The 25000-nt window shown below is 40.3% G+C and overlaps 2 protein-coding genes across 5 annotated transcripts in view; both read left to right on the top strand.

Annotated features, from left to right (window-relative positions):
• Window positions 1-25000, top strand: part of LOC147165177 (lysine-specific demethylase RAD23B-like) — a 41939-nt gene that overhangs the window by 1822 nt on the left and 15117 nt on the right. For 2 of the 3 annotated variants that reach the window (XM_086088624.1, XM_086088622.1), the window contains exons 2-6: window positions 5222-5303; window positions 5401-5480; window positions 20502-20857; window positions 22870-22916; window positions 22982-23109. In XM_086088624.1, coding sequence (XP_085944750.1) covers window positions 5222-5303; window positions 5401-5480; window positions 20502-20857; window positions 22870-22916; window positions 22982-23109 — 693 coding nt within the window. The remainder of the gene's footprint in view (window positions 1-5221; window positions 5304-5400; window positions 5481-20501; window positions 20858-22869; window positions 22917-22981; window positions 23110-25000) is intronic. The other variant, XM_086088623.1, reaches the window with a different exon arrangement.
• LOC147165178 (uncharacterized) lies at window positions 13326-20491 on the top strand. 2 transcript variants are annotated; one of them, XM_086088626.1, is made up of 3 exons: window positions 13326-15191; window positions 15329-15436; window positions 15735-20491. In XM_086088626.1, exon 3 carries the CDS (start codon window positions 15761-15763, stop codon window positions 16739-16741), a length of 981 nt encoding a protein of 326 aa, XP_085944752.1. In that variant the 5' UTR covers window positions 13326-15191; window positions 15329-15436; window positions 15735-15760; the 3' UTR covers window positions 16742-20491. The 2 variants fall into 2 exon arrangements, with proteins under 2 accessions (XP_085944752.1, XP_085944751.1); XM_086088625.1 differs by having other exon boundaries at window positions 13326-15436.

Raw genomic sequence — 25000 nt, 5'->3', positions numbered from 1 at the left:
GTATGAATGGTGCAAATGTTTGTTGGTGGTCGGAAGGGCCGTAGGCGCACACTGGCAGCATGCTTCCGTCAGCCTGCCCAAGGACAGCTGTGGCTACTGAAGTAGCTTACCGCCACCAGGGTGTGAATGTGTGAGTGCATGAATAATCTATCCATTCCACTGTAAAGCGTCTTTGAGTGTCTAGAAAAGCGCTATATAAATCTGATGCATTATTATTATTATTATTATTATTATTATTATTATTATTATTATTATTATTGAATGCACCATGTTGCTTGTAGCATGCACAGAGCTAATCTGTGGGATCTGCTGTTCCTAAGCATCCTTTAAGTTGTTTAATGACACCCCAGTTGGAGTTAACTATAAAACTAAACACATGACAAGAAGAATTAAATCCACAATTAAATCCACAACATGCTTCATTTTTAAAACATCGCTAGCGTAGCGCTAATACTAAAGTCAATGGAGGATTGCATTAAAATGCAAATGAGAAATTAGCATCGACTTCGGGACTTCAAATAACAAATATTTACACACAAATGCAGTGGAAACATACGCACAGGTAAGATAACACTACTCTTGTCAGTTTTTGTTTTCAATTGCTATTTTACTACAGTATATTATTTTTCTTCTCTTCAAGCCAGTGTCTTTTTGTGCCAGTCCCAAGCCCGGTTAAATACAGTGGGTTGTGTCAGGAAGGGCATCCGACGTAAAACTCTGGCCCAATCAAACATGCGAATAAATATATATGACTTCCATACCGGATCGGTCGAGGCCCGGGTTAACAACGACCGCCATCGGTGATGTTGTCTTGCAGGGTGCCGGTGGAAACTGGACTACTGTTGGTCGAAGAAGGAGAGGAGGAAGGTGTGTTTGTAGGAAGAAAGAGAAGAGGAACACCAAGAGTCTATGACTGAAAGTAGGGACTTTGAATGTTTGAACTATGACAGGAAAAGGTAGAGAGCTGGTTGACAACATGATGCAGAGGAGGAAGGTGGACATACTGTGTGTTCAGGAGACCAGGGGGAAAGGGAGCAAAGCTAGAAGTTTAGGAGCAGGGTTCAAGTTATTCTATCATGGTGTAGATAGGAAGAGAAATGGAGTAGGAGAAGGAAGAGTTTGTTAGGAACGTCCTGGAGGTAAAAAGAGTGTCAGAGTGATGAACCTGAAGCTAGGAATCGAACGTGTAATGATCAATGTTGTTAGTGGGTGTGTGCCACAGGTAGGATGTTAGCTGGAGGAGAATGAGAAGTTTTAGTTGGACCTTGAAATGATGCAGAGCATCCCTAGAAGTGAGAGAGTTGTCATTGGTGCCGACTTCAATGGACATGTTGGCGCATGAAACGGTGGTGATGAGGAGATGATGGGCAAGTTTGGTATCCAGGAGAGGAATGCAGAAGGACAAATGGTTGTTGAATTTGCAAAAATAATATAAATGGCTGTTGTGAATACTTTCTTCCCGAAGAGGCAGGAACATAGGGTGACCTACAAGAGTGGACGTAGGAGTACACAGGTAGACTACATCTTGTGTAGACGGTGTAATCTGAAGGAGATCAGCAACTGCAAAGTAGTGGTAGGTGAGAGTATAGCTAGACAGCATAGGATGGTAGTGTGTAGGATGACTCTGGTGGTGAAGAAGACAAAGATGGCAGAGCAGAGGACGAAATGGTGGAAGTTGAAAAAGGAAGAGTGTTGTATGGCTTTCAGGAAGGAGTTAAGATGGCTCTGGATGGTCAGGAGGTGTTTCCAAATGACTTGACAACTACAGCAAATGTGATCAGGGAGACAGGTAGGACAGTCCTTGGTGTGTCATTTGGAAGTAAAGGAAATAAGGACACTTGGTGGTGGAATGAGGAGGTGCAGAAGTGGATCCAGAGAAAGAGGTTAGCTAAGAAGAAGTGGGACATTGAGGGGACTGAAGAAAGTAGACAGGAGTGCATGGAAATGCAGCGTAAGGTGAATATAGAAGTGGCAAAGGCCAAACAATGGGCTTACAATGACTTGTATGCTAGGTTAAACAGTAAGGAGGGAGAGACTGATCTATACAGGTTGGCAAGGCAAAGAGACAGAGGTGGGAAGGAAGTGCAGCAGGTTAGGATAATAAAGGATAGGGATGGAAGTGTGTTGACAGATGCCAGTAATTTGATGGGAAAATGGAAAGAGTACTTTCAAGAGTTGATGAATGAGGAAAATGAGAGCGAGAACGAAGAATAGAAGAGGTGACTGTTGTGGACCAGGAAGTAGCAAAGATTCGTAAGGATGAAGTGAGAAGGGCATTGAAGAGGATGAAGAGTGGACAGACACTTGGTCCTGATGATATACCTGGGGAGGTATGGATGTGTCTAGGAGAGGTAGCAGTAGAATTTCTGACTTGGTTGTTCAACAGGATCTTAGATAGTTAGAAGATCCCTGAGGAATGGAGGAGAAGTGTGCTGGTGCCAAGTTTTAAGAACAAGGGAGACATGCAGAGTTGTGGCAACTACAGAGGAATAAAGTTGATGAGCCACACAATAAAGCGGAAAGAGTAGTTGAAGCTAGACTGAGGGCAGAGGTGAACATTTGTTAGCAGCAGTATGGTTTCAAGCCCCCAAAAAAAGAGTACCACAGATGCAATATTTGCTTTGAGGATGTTGATAGAGAAGTACAGAGAAGGTCAGAAGGAGCTGCATTGTGTCTTTGTAGATCTGAAAGCTTATGACAGGGTGCCCAGAGAGAAACAGTGGTTTTGTATGAGGTAGTCTGGAGTGGCAGAGAAGTATGTTCAAGTGGTGCAGGACATGTATGAGAACTGCAAGACAGTGGTGAGGTGTGACGGAGGAGTTTAAAGTGGAAGTGGGACTACATCAGGGATGAGCTCTGAGCCCCTTCTTGTTCGCTATGGTAATGGACAGGATGATAGACGGGGTTAGACAGGAATCTCCATGGACTATGATATTTGCTGATGACATTATCTGTAGTGAGAGCAGGGAACATGTGGAGGAGAAGCTAGAGGCATGGAGGTTTGCCCTGGAAAGGAGGGAAATGAAGGTGAACCATGGCAAGACTAATTATCTGTGTGTGAATGGGAGGGACCCAAGTGGAAGAGTGAGGTTACAGGGAGAAGAGACCAAGAAGGTGGAGGAGTTTAAGTATCGATGGTCAACAGTCCAGAGCAATGGAGAGTGTGGAAGTGAAGAAGCGTGTGCAGGCAGCCTGGAAAGTGTAGAGAAAAGTGTCAGGTGTTTCAGCTAAAATGAAATGAAAGGAAAGGTCTTTAAAACTGTGGTGAGAAAAGCAATGTTGTTTGGTCTGGAGACAGCGCCACTGAGGAAAAGACAGGATTTTTTTCTTGTCAGACCAACATACATTTCCACATGACATACCACAAAATACAATCCCTGAGGTCCCATGTGAGCCCAATAAATCACCAGACTTGTAAAAATAACATAAGATAAAGATAAATATGATAAATAGGGTAATAAATGCTAAACTTTGAAAATGAAGAATGAAAATATTTGTTATTTTATACTTGATAAAAAGAATAGTGTTCAAGAATAGTGTTCAACGTGATGGGATCAAGGCCAAGATAATAGTTTTGAGTAGTTATATTTTAGTAGTTGAAAAATAATTTTTAAATTTAATTATTTTTAAATAAATTAAATAATGAATAATCATTTTATTAATCATGATTTAAATCTCAATCAAAATAATCATGATTATTTTTTCCATAATTGTCCAGCCTTACCCGTACCTGCAGCAACGTTAAAGCTCATACAGGCAGTGTTGCTGCGTTCAATTTTTGTGGCTGTCACGAAACCCAAAAGTCAAGGCTTCATGTTCTGTATTGATAGCTTATGTTCTGTATTGATAGCTTATGTTTTGTCATTGACAAAATAGTCAACTTTATGAAAATTGGCCACGGCCCTCATGAGGATAAGTGGTTCAGATAATGGATGGATAGATAGATGGATGGATTTGAGAAGTGAGCAAGTTATGAATTATTTTCATATTTGACTTTGATGTGAACTGGGCTGTTATCATGACAATTGAAGCGCGTGTGCTTTTGTAACACGTTGATAACATCTTTGTGATCATTGAAATGCTAGAATGTGGGTCCGTTATAGAGATAGACCGATGTGTTTTTTTTCAGGGCTGATGCCGAGACTCAGGGGCGGACTGACCCACGGGGGGTACCGGCGATTTCCCTGGTGGGCCGCCGGTCCAGAGGGCCGGCGAGCCAGGCCGCAGAAAAAACAAACAAAAGGAAAAAACAACAACAAAAAACTAAATAGGAACAACGCATAGATCGGCACTCGTGGTGTGAGCAGAGGCGGACTGACCATTGGGGATTTCGGACAAAATTCCTAAAGGCCAATTTGAACTGGCGATTATTATTATTATTATTATTATTATTATTATTATTATTATTATTTTATTAAATTTTTTGCGTCCCTCGTGTTTTACAATACACATAGCCATCTTTTGAGAAAATGTATCAAGAATCTTAATTGTCATTATGCAAGCATAACAAAAGTTTGTTCCAGCAGTTTTCGGCACAATTTAAAAAGGCACATAGTATAAAAATACCAAACTGGACTCCATAATAAATCATTCAAAAGTGCAGATGAATTGTACAACTAGGCAAGATATTGCAACATTTTGTTAAAGTGTAATACAATGTGGGTCTTTGCAGTTTAAAATACATAATCCGTAGTTGAGCGGAGGGTGAGTATGTTTGGAGATGGGGTGATGCAATTCGCCGCTCTGAGGAAAAAAAAAATGCAGCAGTCTGTTGGTGCGCGTCCTGATACTCTTGTACCTTTTTCCGCAGGGAAGAGGTACAAATAGTTTGTGTCCCTGGTGAGTGGGATCTACAGCTATGCAACTAGCCCTCCTCCGAACCCTGCCGTCATATATAAAGTCCAGTGGTGGGATAGGACTGCCAGCGTATCTATTTAATAAATACAGGCTGACTCGCCGAGACGCTGTATAGCCACAAGCTCACCGGCCGCCACTTTGGTCCAACAGGATTTGCAGCAGGATGAGACAGAGCTGCCTCTTTAACCAGCCAATTCAGCTGTGGCAACAAATATGCTGTAAAAAAATTGTGGATATTATTTGATCCTTAAGTTTTTTTTTTTTTTAAGTGTCACAGATACTACTACACGCCCATTGTTTTGTCAAGCGTTATGTTGAATTATTGACATTTCTGACTGTAACGTTATTGTTTTATGTTTGTCAGGTGAAAGTGTTGAAGGAAAGAATCGAGCAAGAGCGAGGAAAAGATGCATTTCCTGTTGCGGGACAAAAGCTCATCTACGCAGGTGACGAACGGATGCCGTTAGACAAAATGATAAATCATATCGCATATCAGTTGTTTAAAGGCAATCTGTTGTTCATGACACTTTTCCTTCGCGCTAGGCAAAATCTTGACCGACGAAACGATGCTGAAAGAATACAACATCAGTGAAAAGAACTTTGTGGTTCTCATGGTCACCAAGGTCAGTTTCAACCAAGGCTATTAGAGTTAATGAAAACTACAGAGAGAAAAAAAGTTGTCAAACAAATGAAATAAAAACCAAAATTCTTAAAAAAAATTTTTTTCTAAATCTTAACTTTAGAAAACTATAATTATAATGAAAATGTCCTTTGTTTTGCCAGGATCGCCCGTTTTTCTGTCAAAAACTGTCTTCACGTATTTTTTGTTCAGGAAAATGATATTGCATTTTCAAGTTCATCAGTTTGTTTGGAGAAATCAGTAGATAACTAACTCATTTTAAAAAACACCCCTTTCTAATAGCCAACATACCCCCCTCCCCCCACACACACTTCTTGGTGGGAGTCAGAGCACAAACTGGACACAATTTTTATGTTAAAAATTTGTGTACATATACAGTAGGGTGCATCAAATTTGAATGGGAATTTTTTATGTCAAAATATGTATTTGGCTGGATTTGCATTTTGTTCCAATGATCTTAAAATTGTCTTGAACAAATATTTGAGGAAATCTTTTGAAATTTAGGGGTGCCACCAAGCACACCTCTGGAAACTTTTGCGATAAAAAAATAAATTAATTAACTCTTTGACTGCCAGACGTTTTCAGAAAAGGGATGCTGTGGGTGCCAGCCGATTTAAGCATTTTGACTGATCTTTCAAGGTCCACAGAAAATGTTGTGTTTGGACTATGGAAACACACATACACACTACCAAAATGAAAGATTGAACTCTCATCTTTCATCAGAAAAAAAACCTGTTTCTACCTTATTCCGTTCTTCAGTAATCAACAATAGAAAATGGTTAGTTTCATCCAAATGCTCTTGTTTTGGACCAAAATACGGAGAAATCAAGCTTTTAGTGAAACGATATTATTTCATGCACTCTAGTGAATTTGACACCTTTTTTTTCCATGAATGATGCCACAAACATCTAAACAGTGCTTTACTTATGTAAAACACTACCACCAACAACGAAAAAGTGTTTTTTGATAGCAAAATAAGTTTATTTACATTCAACAGTGTAACAATTTGACACAACAGTTTGGCAAACTATTTACAAATGTGTGCAACTGTGGTACTATTTACAATTATGTGGATGTTTCAACTACAGTTTTTCTTTTTGTGTAACACTCCCCTGCGTGCAAGGAGACGCAACAGGATTTGCACAACAGATTAGTTTCACTGCGATTGCCCCTTCGCGTGCACTTTCTTGCCGGCCGTTTTTTCCGGGGAATAGCAAGTATATACTGCAGTGTGTGTTGCCATCAAGTCTACTATCAGGATCATGATACGGTGACGTTACGGTGGTGTTACGTCTGGCTTCCTCATGTCCTTCAGTTCCTATACCGGGTGGTAGATGTTCTGATCCATCTTATCCACTCCATTCATGGTGGCATCGTTGTCCAGAACCAGTGTCTTCTCCGTGATCAGACTGTACCCGCTCCACCGATGAATATGCATTGGACTCGGGTACTCTTCATCGTCCGATTGAACGTCCGCCTGTGCTCGGTTGTGCTCCGCGTTTTCCGGTGTTAGCATCGCTAGCCGGTGAGGCTTTACGACGTGATCATAGCGGCCGCGTCAACGCTTCCAACTTCGGCGTCAAGCTCGGAGTCACCATCATCATCATCGTCGACATCAATGGGCTTTTTAGTATTGATCGATGCTTTTCGTCTTTGAAAAAAATGCTCAAGCGTGAGCTGCTTGCAACCGGTCGCCATTGTTGCTTCATCAGCCATTGTCCCCTCAACAATCTAGCTCCGCCTCACGTCTTCTACTGACGCCCACCGAATCTTGTCCAAATTGCTTGATACTTTCAGCACAGCTGGCCAAGGCTTTCCTCCACCCGTTTCCAAAAAAACAAAAACATAGTGAACGTCTTTGGCGCCCCTCCGTAGGTTTTTACTAAACGTTATTTAACGTTTTTAGCAGTAAAAGAGCTAAATGTGATATTTTTAGTGTAATTGTCCAAACTTTACTGGGAAATGTTGAATACAGTACAGTTTTCAACAGTAGTATATTCACTTGGGTCAAAGTTCCTTTAGTTTGTTTAACCGTAGAGGGAACTTGGACATTTCTCAGAAATCAACCTTAAAAAAACTCGACATTCATTCGTCTTGTAGACTTAATAAATGGAGGTCAACGGTGCATGCCTGTGTGGACTTAGCCAGATTTTTTTGAAGTAGTGATGGAAATAAGACACATATGAAGTTGGATTGATTTTATTGTTACACACAAGGAGCAATACTAGCACACATAGAGGAACAATCTCTCTTTAGTGGCTAGCTAATAGAAAAATAAAAGGATACATTAACTAAACCCTAAACTTAATTGCTCAGTCAGTGAAACAGTCCCTTCCACTTTACCATTGCGTCATCCACCCCTAACCCTAACCACTGGATATGTCTCCCTAAGTGTTTAGTTTAGTTTATTTGGTCATAACAATCAATAATAATAATAAAAAAATAAGAAATATACAAAAGATAAAATAAGAACAGAGAGCAAAAGGTGTAGACTGAAGGCAAAGCTTAAACCCTCTACCCTTTTCGCATAATACTACATCAAGGTAACAACTATTACAAGTTCATAAATTCACATACTGCATCTACACATAAGTACATAAGTCCAACAATATACTGCATATACGCATGCATATGTCTACAAAAATGTGTTATTACTGACATACATATATAGAAGAATATCTTCTGTCCATATTTTTGCAATAACTATAAACTACATTGCCATTTCATTACTATTAATAATCTTGCAATTATACATGTATTTGAAATTCTTAATTGAGTTACACAAGTTTCAATTCGCAATCAAAATTAATTCACAAATTGACTCCTTTCACCGACATACATCTCTGTTTCTCTGTTTCCAAGTAACCATGCTATTCAGGGATTAGCTTGCGTTTGCAGCTGCAAAGGTTGGGTTGTTGGCTGCGGTCAAGTTCAACTCTTTATTTATTATTTTTTTTATTATTATTTTTTTTTGCATGATATTACTAACAATAATTGGATCATTTATTTTAGCTTTGGTGCCATTTTAGCCTTCAAAATGTTTTTCCTTTAAAGCAACACTAAGGACCTTTCAGTTTATGTTGATTATGGCGGCACCATATGGACAAAAGTGCCTCAAGGAAGACCAGAGTTAGCATGAGGACAAGCGCATTGCGTTGTTTTTTAGCTCACGCCAGCGAATGAAAGCTGTTGATCCTTGACTGTCCTTTTACCTGGGCAGCTTCCATTATTATTATTTTTGTCTCCTCAGACAAAACTTCTAAAAAGTTGTTTTGCAGCTTCTGCCAGGACAGCAATAATTGTGCATAGAAATTCAAATTGACTTCTGTCTGTAACGAATGGGGAAAGGGGTAAGTAACATATGCCATATAGCAGTCAGCACATTTGCCGTTTTTGTGTGTGGCAGTGTTCCTACCATCCTCCTCAAAGTTGCTTAGTTCCAGTAAAAATGATACAGACCCCCTCAGGTCATAAGGTACCCTTCAACTAGTTTTAAGTTGATGTATCATCAGAAGAGCTATGAAAATATTTGATTATGGTTGAAAAGTTCCTTAGTGCTACTTTAATATCAAACAGTGTTAATTATCTAAAAAGAAAAACCTATTGTTCCAGCTTAACACGTTATGATGCAACAATTTTTAAAATAGGTTTAACTAACTAACCTAACTGTGGTTAGCAAACCTTTGCTAGCTTAGTTAGCTTTGTTTAATGAACACAAAATAACTATATAAAGACCTAACTGACTGTAAAAGTAAAAAAAACAATAACAAAAAACACACAATTACATATATGTAATGTACTCAACAATAACTGGGTCAGACTCATTACTAGTCGCTATTCTGCGCCATTTTAGCTATGAAACTGTTTTGTTACCTTTAACAGTCAAGAATTTATCATTTAATATCCATTTACTGTTTATTATACTGTAAGAAAAACCTTCTGGTCCATCTTAACATGTTATGATGGAAAAAAAAGGTTTGTTTAACTAGCCTAACTGTGGTTAGCAAACGTTTGCTATGACTGCAAAAGTAAAAAACACACACACCAACAACAAAAAACACATACACACATGACAGATATGATAGTAAAATTTAATACGACTATACATACCTAACTGAAACAATGGTCACTTGAGTTTCTTGAGAAGCAGTCTTTTGTTTACCTCATATCACTTTGGCACCCATTCACCACAATTTACTAATAGTCCCCCCAAAAAATATATGGTGGCACCCCTAAACCATCATATTTTAAAGAAATATTTTGCATGTGTAATTTCTATATATATTGGAACACTTTTGACTCCCAGCCATATTAAAAAATCCCCCAAAATTGTTTTTTGATGCACCATAATATACAGTGTCCCCTCACTTTTCGCTTGTGTTCCCAGCCCCCCACTGCAATAAGGGAGTAGAGGTTGTATTTTTTATTTTAGTGTCTTTTTTTGGGGGGGGGGCACTCAACTCCCACCCTCCTTAAGACTTGTTGCACAGTAAATTTAACTTTTAGCATGCAAAAGGAAGAATAAATACCAAGCTGCTGATGTTTTTTTCTTCTTTTTTTAAAAACTTTTTTAAATCTTAAAATGGCTTTCCTTAACCAGACCCCGAATTACAAATGTCACAAATTGGTCACAAATGAAAATCCATGACACAGTAAACCTACAATAACTGAACTGCAAAGTAGCGAGGGAACACTGTACATCACTAATAATGTCCAAGAACAGCGATCAATCGGCACCAATATTTTTATGGACATCTCTACTTATGCCCACCTTTGCCTCGCCATATCTGGGCTCTCAAGTTATTTCCTATGGAACTAGGGCGACAAGGTGACAATCGCCTGCCCTCCTACCATGGGGCAACGGGACATTTGTGCATGTGAAATTTCTCATTCACCAAGAGGTGCACACGAGGCGATACTAGAAAGTTGAAAAATGATCAACTTTAGTTGCAGTCGCCGGGATCTACAACCAAACAGAAGAGGTTTCATTGATGAACCAATGAACGCAGAGCATGCTACACAGTGCTCTAACCTCATTTTAGCAATGTCCCATTTTCCTATTATGATACTTCACGCAGTGATTTCAGAGACGTTAATAAAAAAGCTAGTGCATGTGAGCTTGTTGGTTCCAGGATTCATTTGTTTGGTAAGTTTTCTTTAGCGTTTTTGTAACAGTTAAAATAGCATCCAAATTAGTTTAGTGTACAGCCCATCGTATCTATTAATATAATAATAATAATAATAATAATAATAATAATAATAATATGTTCTGAATCTTCATACTGGAATTATGTAGTGAAACTTTTGTTTACAATGAAAACATTTTGATTCCCTCCAGTTTAATAGCCAATCAAATCTGTTGTAAACAAGCTACGCAAGAGGGCGATGTCTGTCGATGCCGTTGTCCCAATTGCTTATCGCGTTTGTCGCCTCCCGTGTGTCAAGCCCTTAAGGCAGATGTGCCCAAGTCCGGTCCCGGAGAGCACCTATCCAGCCTGTTTTCCATGTCTTACTCCTCCAACACAGCTGAATCCAATGATCAGCTCATCTGCAAGCTTTGCAGAAATCTGATAATGATCCTGATCATAAATCAGCTGTGTTGGAGGTTTGAGACATGGAAAACAGGCTGGATAGGGGTTCTCGAGGACTGGACTTGGGCACCAGCACCTTAATAGAATAAGGAAATGAGCAGCTTACTTGCAGTTTCTCTCATGCCATATTTGCTTTCTGTAAAAAGCCCTCAAGATATGCACATAAGGTCACAGGTTATTATATATTAAATTTAAAAAGGGTTTGCTTCACTTAGTTTTTTACCCAAAGTCCACCTCCATGGGGTACTCTGTTCACTGTCTAGCCAGAAATTAGGCGCTCTAACAGCCACACTCAGCTGGAGGGTCGGCCTTCTTGCTAGAGCTCTGGTGCAACAAATTTTTCAAACTCCATCCATCCATCCATTTTTCTGCACTGTATATCCTCACTAGGTTTGCACATGGGCGTGCTGGATTTTTCTAGTCCAACTGAAATTTTGTTCTTACTCAACCACCAACGTCAACAGTACACAACACCATCCCCAAATCATAGTCAATTGCTAATTAAGGATGCTAAGAAACTGCTAGTTAATTAGTCTTGTATTCATTGCATGATCCGGCACAAGTCTTCGGCGTTAGCAACTAGCCAATAACAGGAGCATAAACATTGACATCGCTTGGGTTTGGCGAAACACGAGGTGCATTCAAAGGCAGTCGGACATTTCAAACTCAGACAGAAAAAAAGTCCATCAATGCATTCATTGTCAACAATTACAATCTAAACATTTGAATGGGAGGAACCCAAGTGAGTGGGGTTACATAGAGAAGAGATCAAGAAGGTGGAGGAGTTTAAGTATTTAGGGTCAACAGTCCAGAGCAATGGAGAGTGTGGAAAAGAAGTGATGAAGCGTGTAAAGGCAGGCTGGAACGGGTGGAGAAAAGTGCCAGGTGTGATGTGTGATAGAAGAGTTTCAGCTAAAATAAAAGGAAAGGTTTATAAAACTGTGGTGAGACCAGAAATGTTGTTTGGTCTGGAGACAGTGCCACTCAGGAAAAGACAAGAGGCAGAGCTGGAGGTGGCAGAGATGAAGATGCTGAGGTTCTCTTTGGGAGTGACCAGGATGGATAGAATCAGGAATGAGTACATCACTGGGACAGCACATGTAGAGGCTTTGGAGATAGTTAGAGAGGCCAGACTGAGATGGTTTGTACATGTCCAGAGGAGAGATGGTGAGTATATTGGCAGACGGATGCTGAGTTTCTAAAATGTCAGGCAGGAGGTCTAGAGGAAGACCAAAGACGAGGTTTATGGATGTAGTTAAAGAGGACCTGAAGGTAGTTTGTGTGAGAGCAGAGGACAGGGTTAGATGGAGGCAACTGATTCGCTGTGGCGACCCCTGAAGGGAAAAGCCAAAAGGAAAAGAAGATGTGAAATGATTTTCTGTTTTACATAATTGCAATCAATAGTCCATCTAGTCACTTCTTTTTTTTTTTTTTCCTCTTTTTCTTTTCTTTTAAAGAGCTCAGTAATGTTCATTCGGTAATGTCATCATCATTTTTTTTTTTTTTTTTCATCTAGTCACTTCTGTTACTCTAATCAACTACTAGGCTTCCATCCTCCATTCTAGTTGCTGGTATGTCAATGAATCAAAGATTTAAAAAAAAAAAAAGTAAGCATGCCTTACTTATATATACAGTAATTCATATAACATTTACCACCGAAAACCTGAACGCCTGTACATTAGTCTCCTTTAAACAGGCTTTAAACAAAACACTGAGCAAGAATAATACTTAGTCATAGTATAGCAGTTTTATTTTTATCAGTCACCTGAGTTTCCAATTACCCCCTGCAATGTGCTCACATACCCCTGGTTGAGAAATAACTGCATCAGAGGACCTAACCCAAAGTAGAGTTGAAGGGCCAGACTTGATTTATTATGATGCTCGGTAGGCAGTGAAACTTTGGTTTTCCCAAGGGGAAGAGGGTTTGAAGGCCTCATAATATGAGCTGGCCCCTCTGCATTGAACGAAATAATGTACACATAAAAACAAAGCCTTTTTTTCTCAATGTCTTCTTTTGAAGCTATATACAATAATTGACCTGTTTTGTTGCAGACAGTTTTTGTTACAGTTAAATGTTTTGTCATTCTTTACATCATCTGAAACTACGCTATACAAGGTGAGATGACTATACATCAGCAAATATGGTCATACTGTAACCCCCCCCCCCCCCAAAAAGGTGCTGCCAAATCCCGTGCAGTGCGACCAACTGAAAAAGTTCGTAGCACCAATGCTACCAGTGCAAAAGTTAGTGTAGAACCCTGGACATCCAAACCAGGTGTCCAAGCCACCTCAGCTGGCTCCTCTCAACGTAGACGAGCAGCGGCTTGACTCTGAGGCCCTCCCTGATGACCGAGCTTCTCACCCTATCTATAAGGGAGGGCCCAGACACCCAGCAGAGGAAACTGATTTTGGCCGCTTGTCTTTGGCCAGTATCTTGTTGTTTCGGTCACAACCCACAGCTCATGACCATGGGTGAGGGTAGGAATGTATATCGACCGATAAATCCAGATCTTTGCCTTTCAACTCATATTCTTCTTTACCACAATGGACCGATAAAGAGAGAGTCCGCATCACAGCAGATGTCATCACAGCACCGATCTGTCGATCCATCCTGCCCTCACTCTGGAACAAGACCCCAAGATACTTGAACTCACTTGGTGTAGGATAACATCCCTGACTTGGAAAGGACACTCCACCCTTTTCAGGCTGAGGACCATAGTCTTGGATTTGGAGGTGTTGATCTTCCACTTCACACGTGACTGCGAACCACTCTAGTGAGAGTTGGAGATTGCATTTTAGAGAAGCAGCACCACATCATCCGCAAAAAGCAGAGGTGTAATGCTGAGGACGCCAAACTGGACCCCCTCAACGCTTCGGCTGCACCTAGAAATTCTGTTCATAAAAGTTATGAACAGAATCAGTGACAAAGGGTAACCTTATGCGGTGCAACCTTCACTGGAAACAAAGCCGACTTTAGTGCAGGCAATGCGGATCAAACTCTTAACACCGGTCGTAAAAAGACCAAACATCAGGGGGTTCGGTACCTTGGACTCCAAAAGCACCCCCCACAGGACTCGGCGAGGGACATGGTCAAACACCTTCTTCATGTCCACAAAACACATATAGACTGGTGGTTGTGCGAACTCCCATGCACCTTCGAAGACCCTAAGGGTGTAGTGCTGGTCAACTGTTCCACAGCTGGGATAAAACCACACTGCTCCTCCTGAATCCGAGATTCGACTTCCTGACTCACCCTCCTCTCCACCACCCCTGAATAGATCTTACCAGGAAGGGAGAGTGCAGGGATGTGATTTTTCCGCTAATTCGCGGAATTCGGCTTTTTTTATCTCCAAAAATAAAATTTAAAAATGTTTTAAGTGGTAAAAAATCCGATTTCGTCTCTCTACAGCATTCCATTTTAGTGTTTCCGTAACTGAAATGAAACGGATCTTGCGATTGGCTGAAGTCTCCGTGTTGACCAATAAACGCGCTTGTTATAAAGGCATAGGAGTATGCCATTGTTTGTTGACCAATAAACGCGCTTGTTATAAAGGCATAGGAGTATGCCATTGTCTGTTGACCAATAAATGCGCTTGTTATAAAGGCATAGGAGTATGCCATTGTTCATTTCTCACACGTTTTTGCCGGGTGTTTAAAGAAAGATGTCCGTGATCGAACGCAAAGATGCTCCGCGAGTTAAGGAAATTGACAAGATCGTAAAAAACAAGTTTCAATGGGACTGGTTAGAGAAGGATATATCTACAAATGTTGGAAAGAAGACTGTGACGAATTTGTTCAGTGACTTTATTCGGAAGATCGATCGTGCCGGGAAAGCGCTTTGCATTTGGTGCCATGATACCATTGACTATGGTGGGAGAGGTTTCAAAGCTCTTGAAAGTCACGCAAAGAGCAAAAAACACGTGAAAGAACTCCAGTCAAGAACAACAAATTATTCCATCGCTGGAAGTTTCGGTGCCCAAACGAAAACTCCAAAACTTTACGGCCTCCATCCCTTATTGACATCACAATCGGAAGCGGTAATAGAGAGACGTGATCCACCCCAACAACCTGTACCAGTTGCTGATAGAGTCGTGAATTTTGAGGTAAGTGGTAAACTTTTCAAATTAATCGAAATCAAATTTTCGAAAATATTATAACGTAATAAAAATGGCCATAAATATTTAACATGGTTAATCATTAACACAAACTCAAATGAATGCTGCATGTTTGCACTTTTCAGGTTTCAATATGTTGACTGTCTTGATGTATGCAGTTACAGAGATGATCTTAGTCAATCATGCATTCGACGAATGCATGATTGTGTTTTTACCAGAGCTTGCTGCATGAGGTATTTTATGTTTTTGTTATGCATTATTTATTAAATTAAGAATGATTGATTAAATGATTTATTGCATGGTAAATATTATTTCCAATGGTTAAAGATAATTTATTATTTTGTAGCTAATTTTCAACATTTTTTGTTACCATAATAAATACTCTGACTAAATACTCAATGTGCATGAAAAGTTTAGACTAAATCCTTTTTTATTTACTTTGGTCGCATGACATTTTGGATTATAATTCAAATAATTATTTAAATTATTTAATTGTTTACTGATTATTGTTAAATTTCTTTTATTCTTCAGGCAATGAAAATTCTCTTCCGTTCACCATGGCCCCAAAGCTCATCACACTGTCAAAGGAACTGGCAAGGGATCCAAAAGCTCTGAATGGACTGTCCATGGATAGAACCAGTGCATCCTACAAAATGAAGTATGGCCTTGCTCACACTATGCTTGATGAGACTTTAACAAACTTAAGATCCTCCCACTTTTCAATGAACATTGACGAGTCCACCAGCAACAATCTACACCGTGTCCTGTGTGTACTCGTCAGCTATTTCTCCCCGTTGACAAAGTCTGTTGTGGTGGAACATTTAGCATCTTTGAGTGTTGTTAAAGTTGACAGCAAATCTCTCTTTGATGAACTCTCAGCCCTCATGACCAAGAACAATATTCCCTGGAGCAATTTGGTGTCGGTGTTGATGGACTCATGTGCAGTGATGCGGGGTTCCAAATCTGGAGTTGAGACACGTTTGCGAGAGGGACCAGCACCACATCTCCTTGACATAGATGGGGATACCTGCCACCACATCCACAACGCCTCCAAGCATTTTTGCAAGCCATTTGAGTACAAGATTGAAGGACTCCATAATGATCTCTTCAATGATTTCAAGTGGTCAACCGATCTGAAGGAAGTTCTTCAAGAAATTTGCTTTCTGACAGGCATCACCTTCACCATGCCAGAGAGATTTGTCAGCCATCGATGGCTTTCAAACTATGATGTTTCAATGTCCACCTTACGCCTCATGGATGTCTTTACCATCTTCTACCATGCATTTCTTGGCAGAGAAGATAAAGAACTCTATCTCCCCACCATCATGGCCATCTACCACAAGAAGGATCGTTCAAGAGAAGTCAAAGCCAAACTCAAAGACATACAATCAGCTTTAGGCCAAAAGAACATGACTGAGGAAGGAAGGAAGAGGAAGCAGAGGATCTATGAGAAGATATTCTTCACAAGATTGGATACGCTTCTCACCCTCAACCTGTACACAGCAGTTCTTGCTGAAGAACTATGTGATCACCTTTGAGACGAAAACACCAATGATCCACAAGCTGAACGACAAGCAAGTGGCCTTCTTCAAGAAGTTCTTGTCCTGTTTCCTGAAGCCAGAGTCCCTTCAAGGCTGTAAACTGACAGAAATTGAGCTGAACAACAAAGCCAACCAACTCAGAGAAAAGGATATTTTCTATGGTGGTGTCACCAGCAAATTGATGGATTCTTCCAACAAGTCGTCAGTTGTGTTCAAGTTCAAAGCCAAAGCCAAGGCAGCATATCTGGCATGTGGACTGTACCTTCAGAAAAAGTTGCCCATGAACAGCAAGCTTCTGAAAGCAGCCTCTGCCATTGACCCACTTGCCAGAGGACACAGCTCAACTTTAAACCAACTGAAGAAGCTGTCATCGTTGGTCACCAATGTCCTTGATGAGTCAGAGCTGGGGAACTATGATCTCGAGGTGAGAGAATACTAGTTGGACAGTGAGTTGCCAACACCTTTGGACTCAGAGGGGAAGGCAATTGCACTGGATCGTTGGTGGGCTCAAGTCTTTGCTGTTGGAAGATACCCAACCTTGGCCAAGATGGTGAAGGCGCTCATGAGTTGCTTCCATGGGCCGCAAGTAGAGGGGGCTTTCAGTGTCATGGGTGATGTCCTGAACCCCAAAGCATGCAGAATGGACATAGCCACATACAGTTCTATCCAGACTGTGAAATATGCCCTAAGAGCAACAAAGACCACCTCTGTCAGCCATTTTGGCAGGAAAGACATTCTGATGGATCCTGTGCAGTCCAAACTGTGCCTAAATCTGAGGACATCCTCCAAAAGGTACAGGGAGGAGAAGGATGCAGAAGCAGCTATGTTGTCTGCAAAACGAACAGAACTTGCTGTGAAACAGGACACCCAAATGAGCAAGGCTGCCTCAAGAAGAACCATCAAAGCTGCACAGAAGCAGGCTAGAAAGACCCATTCCAAAGCAATGAAGTCTAGGAGGAAGTAGTGTTTGTGTCATGTGAATGGATTGTGCTCAAGAATGAACACTTGTATATTCCTGTAAATATGTTGAATGTTTTAATGAGTAGAAAATAGAAAAACATTATTTATGTGTTAACTTAGTAATCACATTAGTTAGATATGATGATATTCTCAGTGATAGTTTTTAAAAGCAAAGGCAGTCCAATGTTTTTGAATGTGACTGATTTTGAGTTGACTAAAACTGCAATTTTATATGGGATAGTTCAATATATATATTGAAAATTTATGCTGTTGTTTTGTCTATTTCTTTGTCATCTGAGTGCATTGAAAGTACTTAAAAACACGGAAAACCCATGAGCTCCGGGGGGCTGTGCCCCCCTTGTCCCCCCACCAGGGCACTGCCCTAGACCTAGCTGGGTGCCGGCGGCCCCCAGACCCCCGGCTAAATTTTCAGATAATTTCACTTTGGTCAAATCACATCCCTGAGTGTGACACCAACAGGTTCAGGGATTGCCATCACGACAGGCACCGACCACCTATCTTATGGGGGCCATGGCTCAGGAGGCAGAGCCGGTCGTCCAGTAACGGAATGCCCGCTGTTCGATTCCTGCTCTCTCCAAGTCATGTGTCAATGTGTCCTTGGGTAATACACTTCCTTGGCCGCCGCCCAGCTCTCTGCCCACGCGACCCCTTTGGCCCCACCCACAGTTGTTGAATGCATGGGAAGGGGGACCCACGTTGTCTCGTCAAGCTGGACCAGGCCCCATAGGTGTAGTCCCGGCCACCAGGCGCTCGCTCACCAATGAGCCCCACCTTAAGGCCTGGCTCCAGAGGGGTGCCCCAGTGACCCACATCCGGGCAAGGGGAAATTTCCATCTATTTATGTTGATCATCATAAGGGGTCTGGGAGCCATGCTTGTTCTGGCCCCTCAACTAGGACCGGTTTGCCATGGTTGACCCTGCCAGGGGCATAAGGCCCAGACAACATAGCTCCTAGGATCATTGGAACACACAAACCTCTCCAGCATGGTAAGGTGACTGCTCATGGAGGGGGAGTAGGAATGTGCATAATGAATTGGTGACGATTGGTCACCGTTTTCAGACACTAGGTAACAACAGAACGTGACAAAACAAGCCCGAAGCCAGGAAACATATTGCGATGCTGGCCTCCATCCTTTAGTGACGTTGACAGGCTGAGAATGGGAGAGAAAAAAAAGGCCACACCCATAAAGTTGTTGGCATTAAGATGTGTAAAATGTAGTCATATAAAACACATTAAATCACAATGGAGTTTTTCATGGGGGGGAATTTTAGTGCTATAATTTTTCCATACGGACCTGTTATATACAGTAAGTGCCAATGTTCGGCCCAATCAAGTGTCTCTTTAACATCATACATGAGCTTTCGGAGTTTATTTTGCATGCATTTTTTGGTATTGCTATATGTCCATACAAAAGAAGGAAGGTCAAACAGTTTAGTTTACTTAGTGAGCTTTTTATTATTATTATTATTATTATCTTGTGCTCAACAATTACTCCATAAAAAAAAAAACTAAAGCTATCACTACATGAAAACTAAAACAAAGCAATAAAACAAAACACCTCCTCTAAAAGCTCATTAAAACTAACTGAATCAAAAAAAAAGTCAAAACAAAATAACTAATAATAGTAATAATTGTAATAATAATAACGATAATTAAAAATCCCAAACTATATGGTTTCAACTTCACAAACCCTTTAGTATGTGATTAAATGTGTATGAAACATGTTTATATAGCGGGGATATGGGGCAAAAGATCAATAAATCCATCATTAATTTCAATATTCTCTCCTAAAATTGGTAATTTAAAATGTATTCGTTAATTTGTTTAATAGCTGTCACTAAAATGTGAATGTAGTGTGTTTTTGCTTTGTGAACGAGCTCATTTGTGTTCAAGGATGCCAGGTTTTCTCATTAGACTGCAAGGAGAAAACCTTAATTCGGCAGAAAATACCATGAATGAAATGAGAGAGGCTTGAATTATGAACTAGTTCATTTTAGAACGATGAATTTAGAAAAAATTCAATCATTAACTATTAACTAGTACATTTAAAAAATTTGAGCTGAACTTTGCTGTAATTTGCATAGAAAATTAACTTTTCCAACTGAAGGTTGCAAAATGTTCGATTTACATTTACTTAACTCCATAAAAGTTGTACTGTTGGGCATTTCATGAGATAAGTTGTCAGTCTATTTCGAATTGCCATTGATTCGCTAAGTAGCGAATCCGCTAATTAGCGCGCTACTCGCGGCACTTTTATTTTTCAAAAGAACGGCTATTCATAGAAAAAACGCTTCAGGAATGTATACAGAGATGAATATTAACATTACTCACCGGCAAATGCTTTTCCTACGTTGGGGCATAACTTGATCGTAACTTATTTCTTCTACTCTCAAATACTACTACTACAACTTAAAAGTGTATCAGAATGTGCGGAACCACACTGCCCCTAAGTGGCCAAATCGTGTACAGCATGAACAGTGCTACCAATAAAGGCACACACGAACAAGGGCAAGACAGTATAAAATAAATACAATTGATTTTGGGACATTTTATATAGATTCTGAATCATAGTATATGAGAATCGTGATTCTTATGAGAATCAATTTTTATAATTTTTTTGCACACCCCTAGTGTTTAGACTAGTGGTGGCGCAGGCAAAGTGTTCTTGCCAAAAATGAACAAAGCAAATGGGGTTTATTTCCCCTTTAGATACATTTGGCAACTATGATGATGATGATGTGAATATCAAAACTTTCACGTTTTCTTTGTTTGTAGCCCAAAGCAGCCCCTGCCCCTCAAACCCCCCCGAAGTCGACCCCCCAATCTGCACTGCCCCCCTTTTCCTCCTCGACATCAGAACTGGCCTCCTTATCTTCATCCTCGCCCTCCTTATCTGTGTGCGTCCCCACACAAGAATTCACAGCCACCACGGCTTTGGAAACGGCACCGCCGCCCGCCCCAGAGAACACCCCAACCACTTCTCCCGAAGATACGTCTCCCCCGTCAGCAGCCACCAAAGACACCCCCGATGCCGTAACCCCTCCAACAGCCATAACAGACACGCAGAAGCCTGACGACACGCCGACGGAGCAAGCGGGAAGTCGAGCATCTGTCCATTCATCAGCTTCCAGGTGAGAACATGAAGCAGTAACCGCTTTTGTCACAAAGTGACAGTGGCTCAATAATTCTTAGAATAGATGATGGCAGGAGTCGCTTTTTTATTTTTATGCATCGGATTTGTATAGTGCTTTTTCTAGACACTTAAAGAAACTTTACAATAGAGTGGATACATTATTCATGCACTTACTCATTCGCTCTGTGGTGGCGGTAAGCTACTTAAGTAGCCACAGCTGCCCTGGGTCAGGCTGACGGAATCGTTGCTGCCAGTGTGCGCCTACGGCCCCTCCGACCACCACCAAACATTCACACCATTCATACACCAGTGTGAGTAGCACTAGAGGCAATGTGTGTGAAGTGCCTTGCCCAAGGACACAACAACACATGAGGCAGGCAGCTGACCTGGTTACTGAACCACCGTCTCTACACCCTGAGCCACGGCCGCTTTTTCATATAACATTAGAGATGTAACAATCCACTCAAGCCAGATTTGATCCGATTTTCAATTTTGATTTCCTGATTTTCGATAAAATAAAATAAAATAAAATAAATACATATATATGACTCATTGGATAACCAAAATATGTTTTTATTTTAACATCTGCATTTTGTCGCTATAAACATGAACTTACTGTAACTTTATAATTTTTTTTTAAAAAACTCCACAATGAACTAATAATAATTTTGACCGTTTAACTACTTTTTTGTCTTATCAGTGTTTTGCGGTTAACACAACACATTCTCATTTTTATGCAGCGAGACAGATGGTATGAAGAATGAAGCTCCAGAAGCTTTGTTGAGGATTCGTGTTGATTATTTTACTTTTTTCCTTCACAAAGACTAAACAGATGTGTTCAACCATTGTAACAATGAGCCCCTCTACTGGGCTAATAAGACACTACATCAGCAACATGCATTTCACTGAGAGTGTTATTCATCTGATACAGCGGCCACAGGCAGTTAAACACAGACAATAAATTGTGTCATTAAGTAAACGAGGAGCCACTTACAAAACTCAAAACATTAAATTGATTACTTGCAAAGATCTAACCATGTTAGATATCGGATATCCGCAAAACGTATCCGTCCCCAAAAAAGGTCTGACGAGAAACGATGAAAAACTGCGCAAGGCATAACATTGCAAATCGATGTTTTTATTTTATTTTTTTACATCGACACATATTTTAAGCAGTTTAAATATTATAATATATTATTATTATATTATAATATATATGAGCAGCAGCAGGGGCCACGCTCCGGAATCATTTGGGGATCTAACCCCCAATTTTAACCTTTAATGCTGAGTGTCAAGCATGGCTGCAATGGGTTCTATTGTCTTTGGTATGACCCGGCCAGGGATTGCACCTACAACCTACCAGTCTCAGGACAGACACAATACCACTAGGCCACTGAGCAGTATTATCAAGTTCAGCAAATACAACCTCCACTCCTGCATATTCATCAAATGATTATTTTTAGTTCTTTACAACCTCTAAAATGTCTTGAAACACTGCCGTGCACACTGGAACAGGGCATTTTTAACAAAATCGACATGCTGTCAACCATGCATGTCAGTATCGGCAGCCTTCACATGTACCTGATACTTTGAAAAGGCCGGTATTGGATACGATGTATTGTATCGGCCTGATACTGATACCTGCTAGCTGTACTTGCTAGTTGGAATTTAAGTATTAATTTTTAGTAGGGCTGGGTATCAATTCAAATTTCCTCAATTTCGAGCGTTTAGTTCCATTCAATTAATATTTTTCCTTTTCAAGAAAACAATAAGATTTAAAAATAAAAAAATAAAAAAAAATCGGCCTTTAAAGTTCTATTTATTTATGAATTTATGGGAAAGAGATATTAAAAGAATAGATTAATGGTTTTATAAATCAATATCAGACTTGAAAAGGAAAATTGATTCAATACATATTATTAAACCCAGCACTAATTTTAGTGTTGGTTAAATAAATCACACTCCAATTTTCCAGACTTAATTAACCAGAAATGTGTTTGTGTTTGTCAGCCTGGCGGATGAGCTGGGCCTACTGGAGGAGGCTGCGTCCATTCTCGGTAAATTGGCGACTGATCCTTGGATTGATGAAAAAAAAATGCTGATGTCTCTCCCTCCCTGGCAGTGACAGGCCAGGCCTACGAGAACCTGGTGTCGGAGATCATGTCCATGGGCTACGAGCGTGAGGCCGTGGTGTCGGCCCTGCGGGCCAGCTACAACAACCCGGACCGAGCCGTGGAGTATTTACTAACCGTGAGTACTCAAAATATAACACATTTCTCATTTCATTACCAGTCATGAAACATTTTAAGAGGTTAAGAAATTGCTAAAATTCCCTTACAATACATGTGATACCCATAATGGTGGATGGATTTGATTGATTTTGTCTTTAAAAAAAACAACTTTGTAAATAAAATACTATAGTTTATTTTCATATGTACAATTAATTACAGAAATGTATAATTGATTAATTAATTTATTTGAAAGATATATTTGAGGTAAGACGTCATGTCAGCGTCGGCACGTGAGTTTTGCTTAGGACAAACATAGCAATCTAGCTCCTGGTGATGCATTGCGTGGTTATCCAAAAGCAAGGAAAAATCAATAAAAATGGTTAAACGTAGTCGCGGCTTGTGTATGAGTGATAACCGTTATCCGGATCGACTAACCGGCGTCCTGCTGTAGTCACGGCTTGTGTAAGAGAGAGAACCGTGTCCGGTTTATTCTCTCCCCTAAACCCTCAAACAACTACGAAGAATGTCTGCGCTGGATCAAAATTTGTGGAAGAGCACACGACCAGTTGAATCCCTCCAAATTTATCATAAAAGTGTCTGCAATAAGGTAATGTTCTCCGTTGTTTTTAGCCAAAGGCTAACGATAGCTCCGGGTAGTTAACTGTCCACGCGTTTGCTGACTTACCATTTACTATTAATGCTTACAAAATATTGAAACTATGAGGTAATATAAATTCATTCTTATCCTGCTTGACACAGGAACATTGTCGAAAAACTTCGGTTTTGCTGACAATCATTCGAAGTGAGTGAGGCGCGAGGTGTCTTTCTCTGACTTATGTAGTAACAAAAGCGACGTGTATTTCCTTTTTTGGAGGGCAAAATTGCATGGTGAGGGAGTGAAGATACCCTTCACTAAAGAAATTAAAGCCCCCTTTGCTTGCTTCGAAGAGAAATATCGGCATCCTGAAAATACCTGACCGAGAAATCACAAGGAAGATCTGACAACTTTGCCATTAATGTGTATGCACTTTAGCTCATCTTGACCGGTAAATGTTGGAGGGGGCTTCTTGTTGCATTTAGTGGCCGGGGAGGGGTGTGCCACTGTAAGGTCAATTGTGTTGTATGCTAACATTGACGTCACCCTTTTTAGCTGCTGGTAAGAATATTCACGTTTTTTTTTTCTTTCTAAAATGAGACCGAAGACGACATTCATCTGTTGCCGTGATTGGTCAAACGCGCACAAGATGCGCATCGTCCAATTAGCTTGAAGTATTGTACAAAATGTCCCGCCTTTCCCGAGCAAATTACTGTGGAGAGCAGTCCTAGATTGAGAACGTAAAGAACTCCCTTGAGTGAATCAAAATATCAATCTGGCTATTGTTAGGTTAGGAGCATACAAGATGTAGAAAAAGCTTTAATATTACCTTTGTGAACTGCACAATGCACCTTTTAATATTTTTTTCATTAAAGAAAATATTAATTAAATTGTAACTTTAATTAACCAATTAAAAGGTAAAAGCAAGATTTGAATGTGTATGTATACATTAGGGATGTCCCGATCACACTTTTTTGGACCCGAGACTGAGTCACCTCATTTTGAAGATCGGCCGATTCCGAATCCTGATCCGATACCGCTGCATTTTATTGAGGGGAAAAAAAGGTTTTGTTTGTTTTGTTTCTATGAGTTACTTAAAGGGCTATTATTAACCAGTATATAAGTTTTTCACAAGAGCTTTATTTTTGAGAACTGACTGTAGCCGTTTTAAAGCATCCTACTTAACACAAATTAATGGGCTAACCCAGGGGGGCACCAAACTTTTTTGCCCCAAGATCTACTTTTCAAGCAGCCAACCTTCTGTGATCTATTCTGTGATTTTTCATTTTTTTCATTTTCTTTTTTGGTGGGGGGG

This window comes from Leptonotus elevatus, chromosome 11, assembly GCF_054856555.1.
Source record: "Leptonotus elevatus isolate MCC_2025b chromosome 11, RoL_Lele_1.0, whole genome shotgun sequence".
Lineage (NCBI taxonomy): Eukaryota > Metazoa > Chordata > Actinopteri > Syngnathiformes > Syngnathidae > Leptonotus > Leptonotus elevatus.
Note: the sequence above shows the minus strand (reverse complement) of the source record. Positions and strands in the feature narration are given on the sequence as shown.

Bases quoted from the DNA above. Each gene is read 5' to 3' on its own strand.
- LOC147165178 (XM_086088626.1), top strand. From the start codon at position 15,761: ATGGCCCCAAAGCTCATCACACTGTCAAAGGAACTGGCAAGGGATCCA.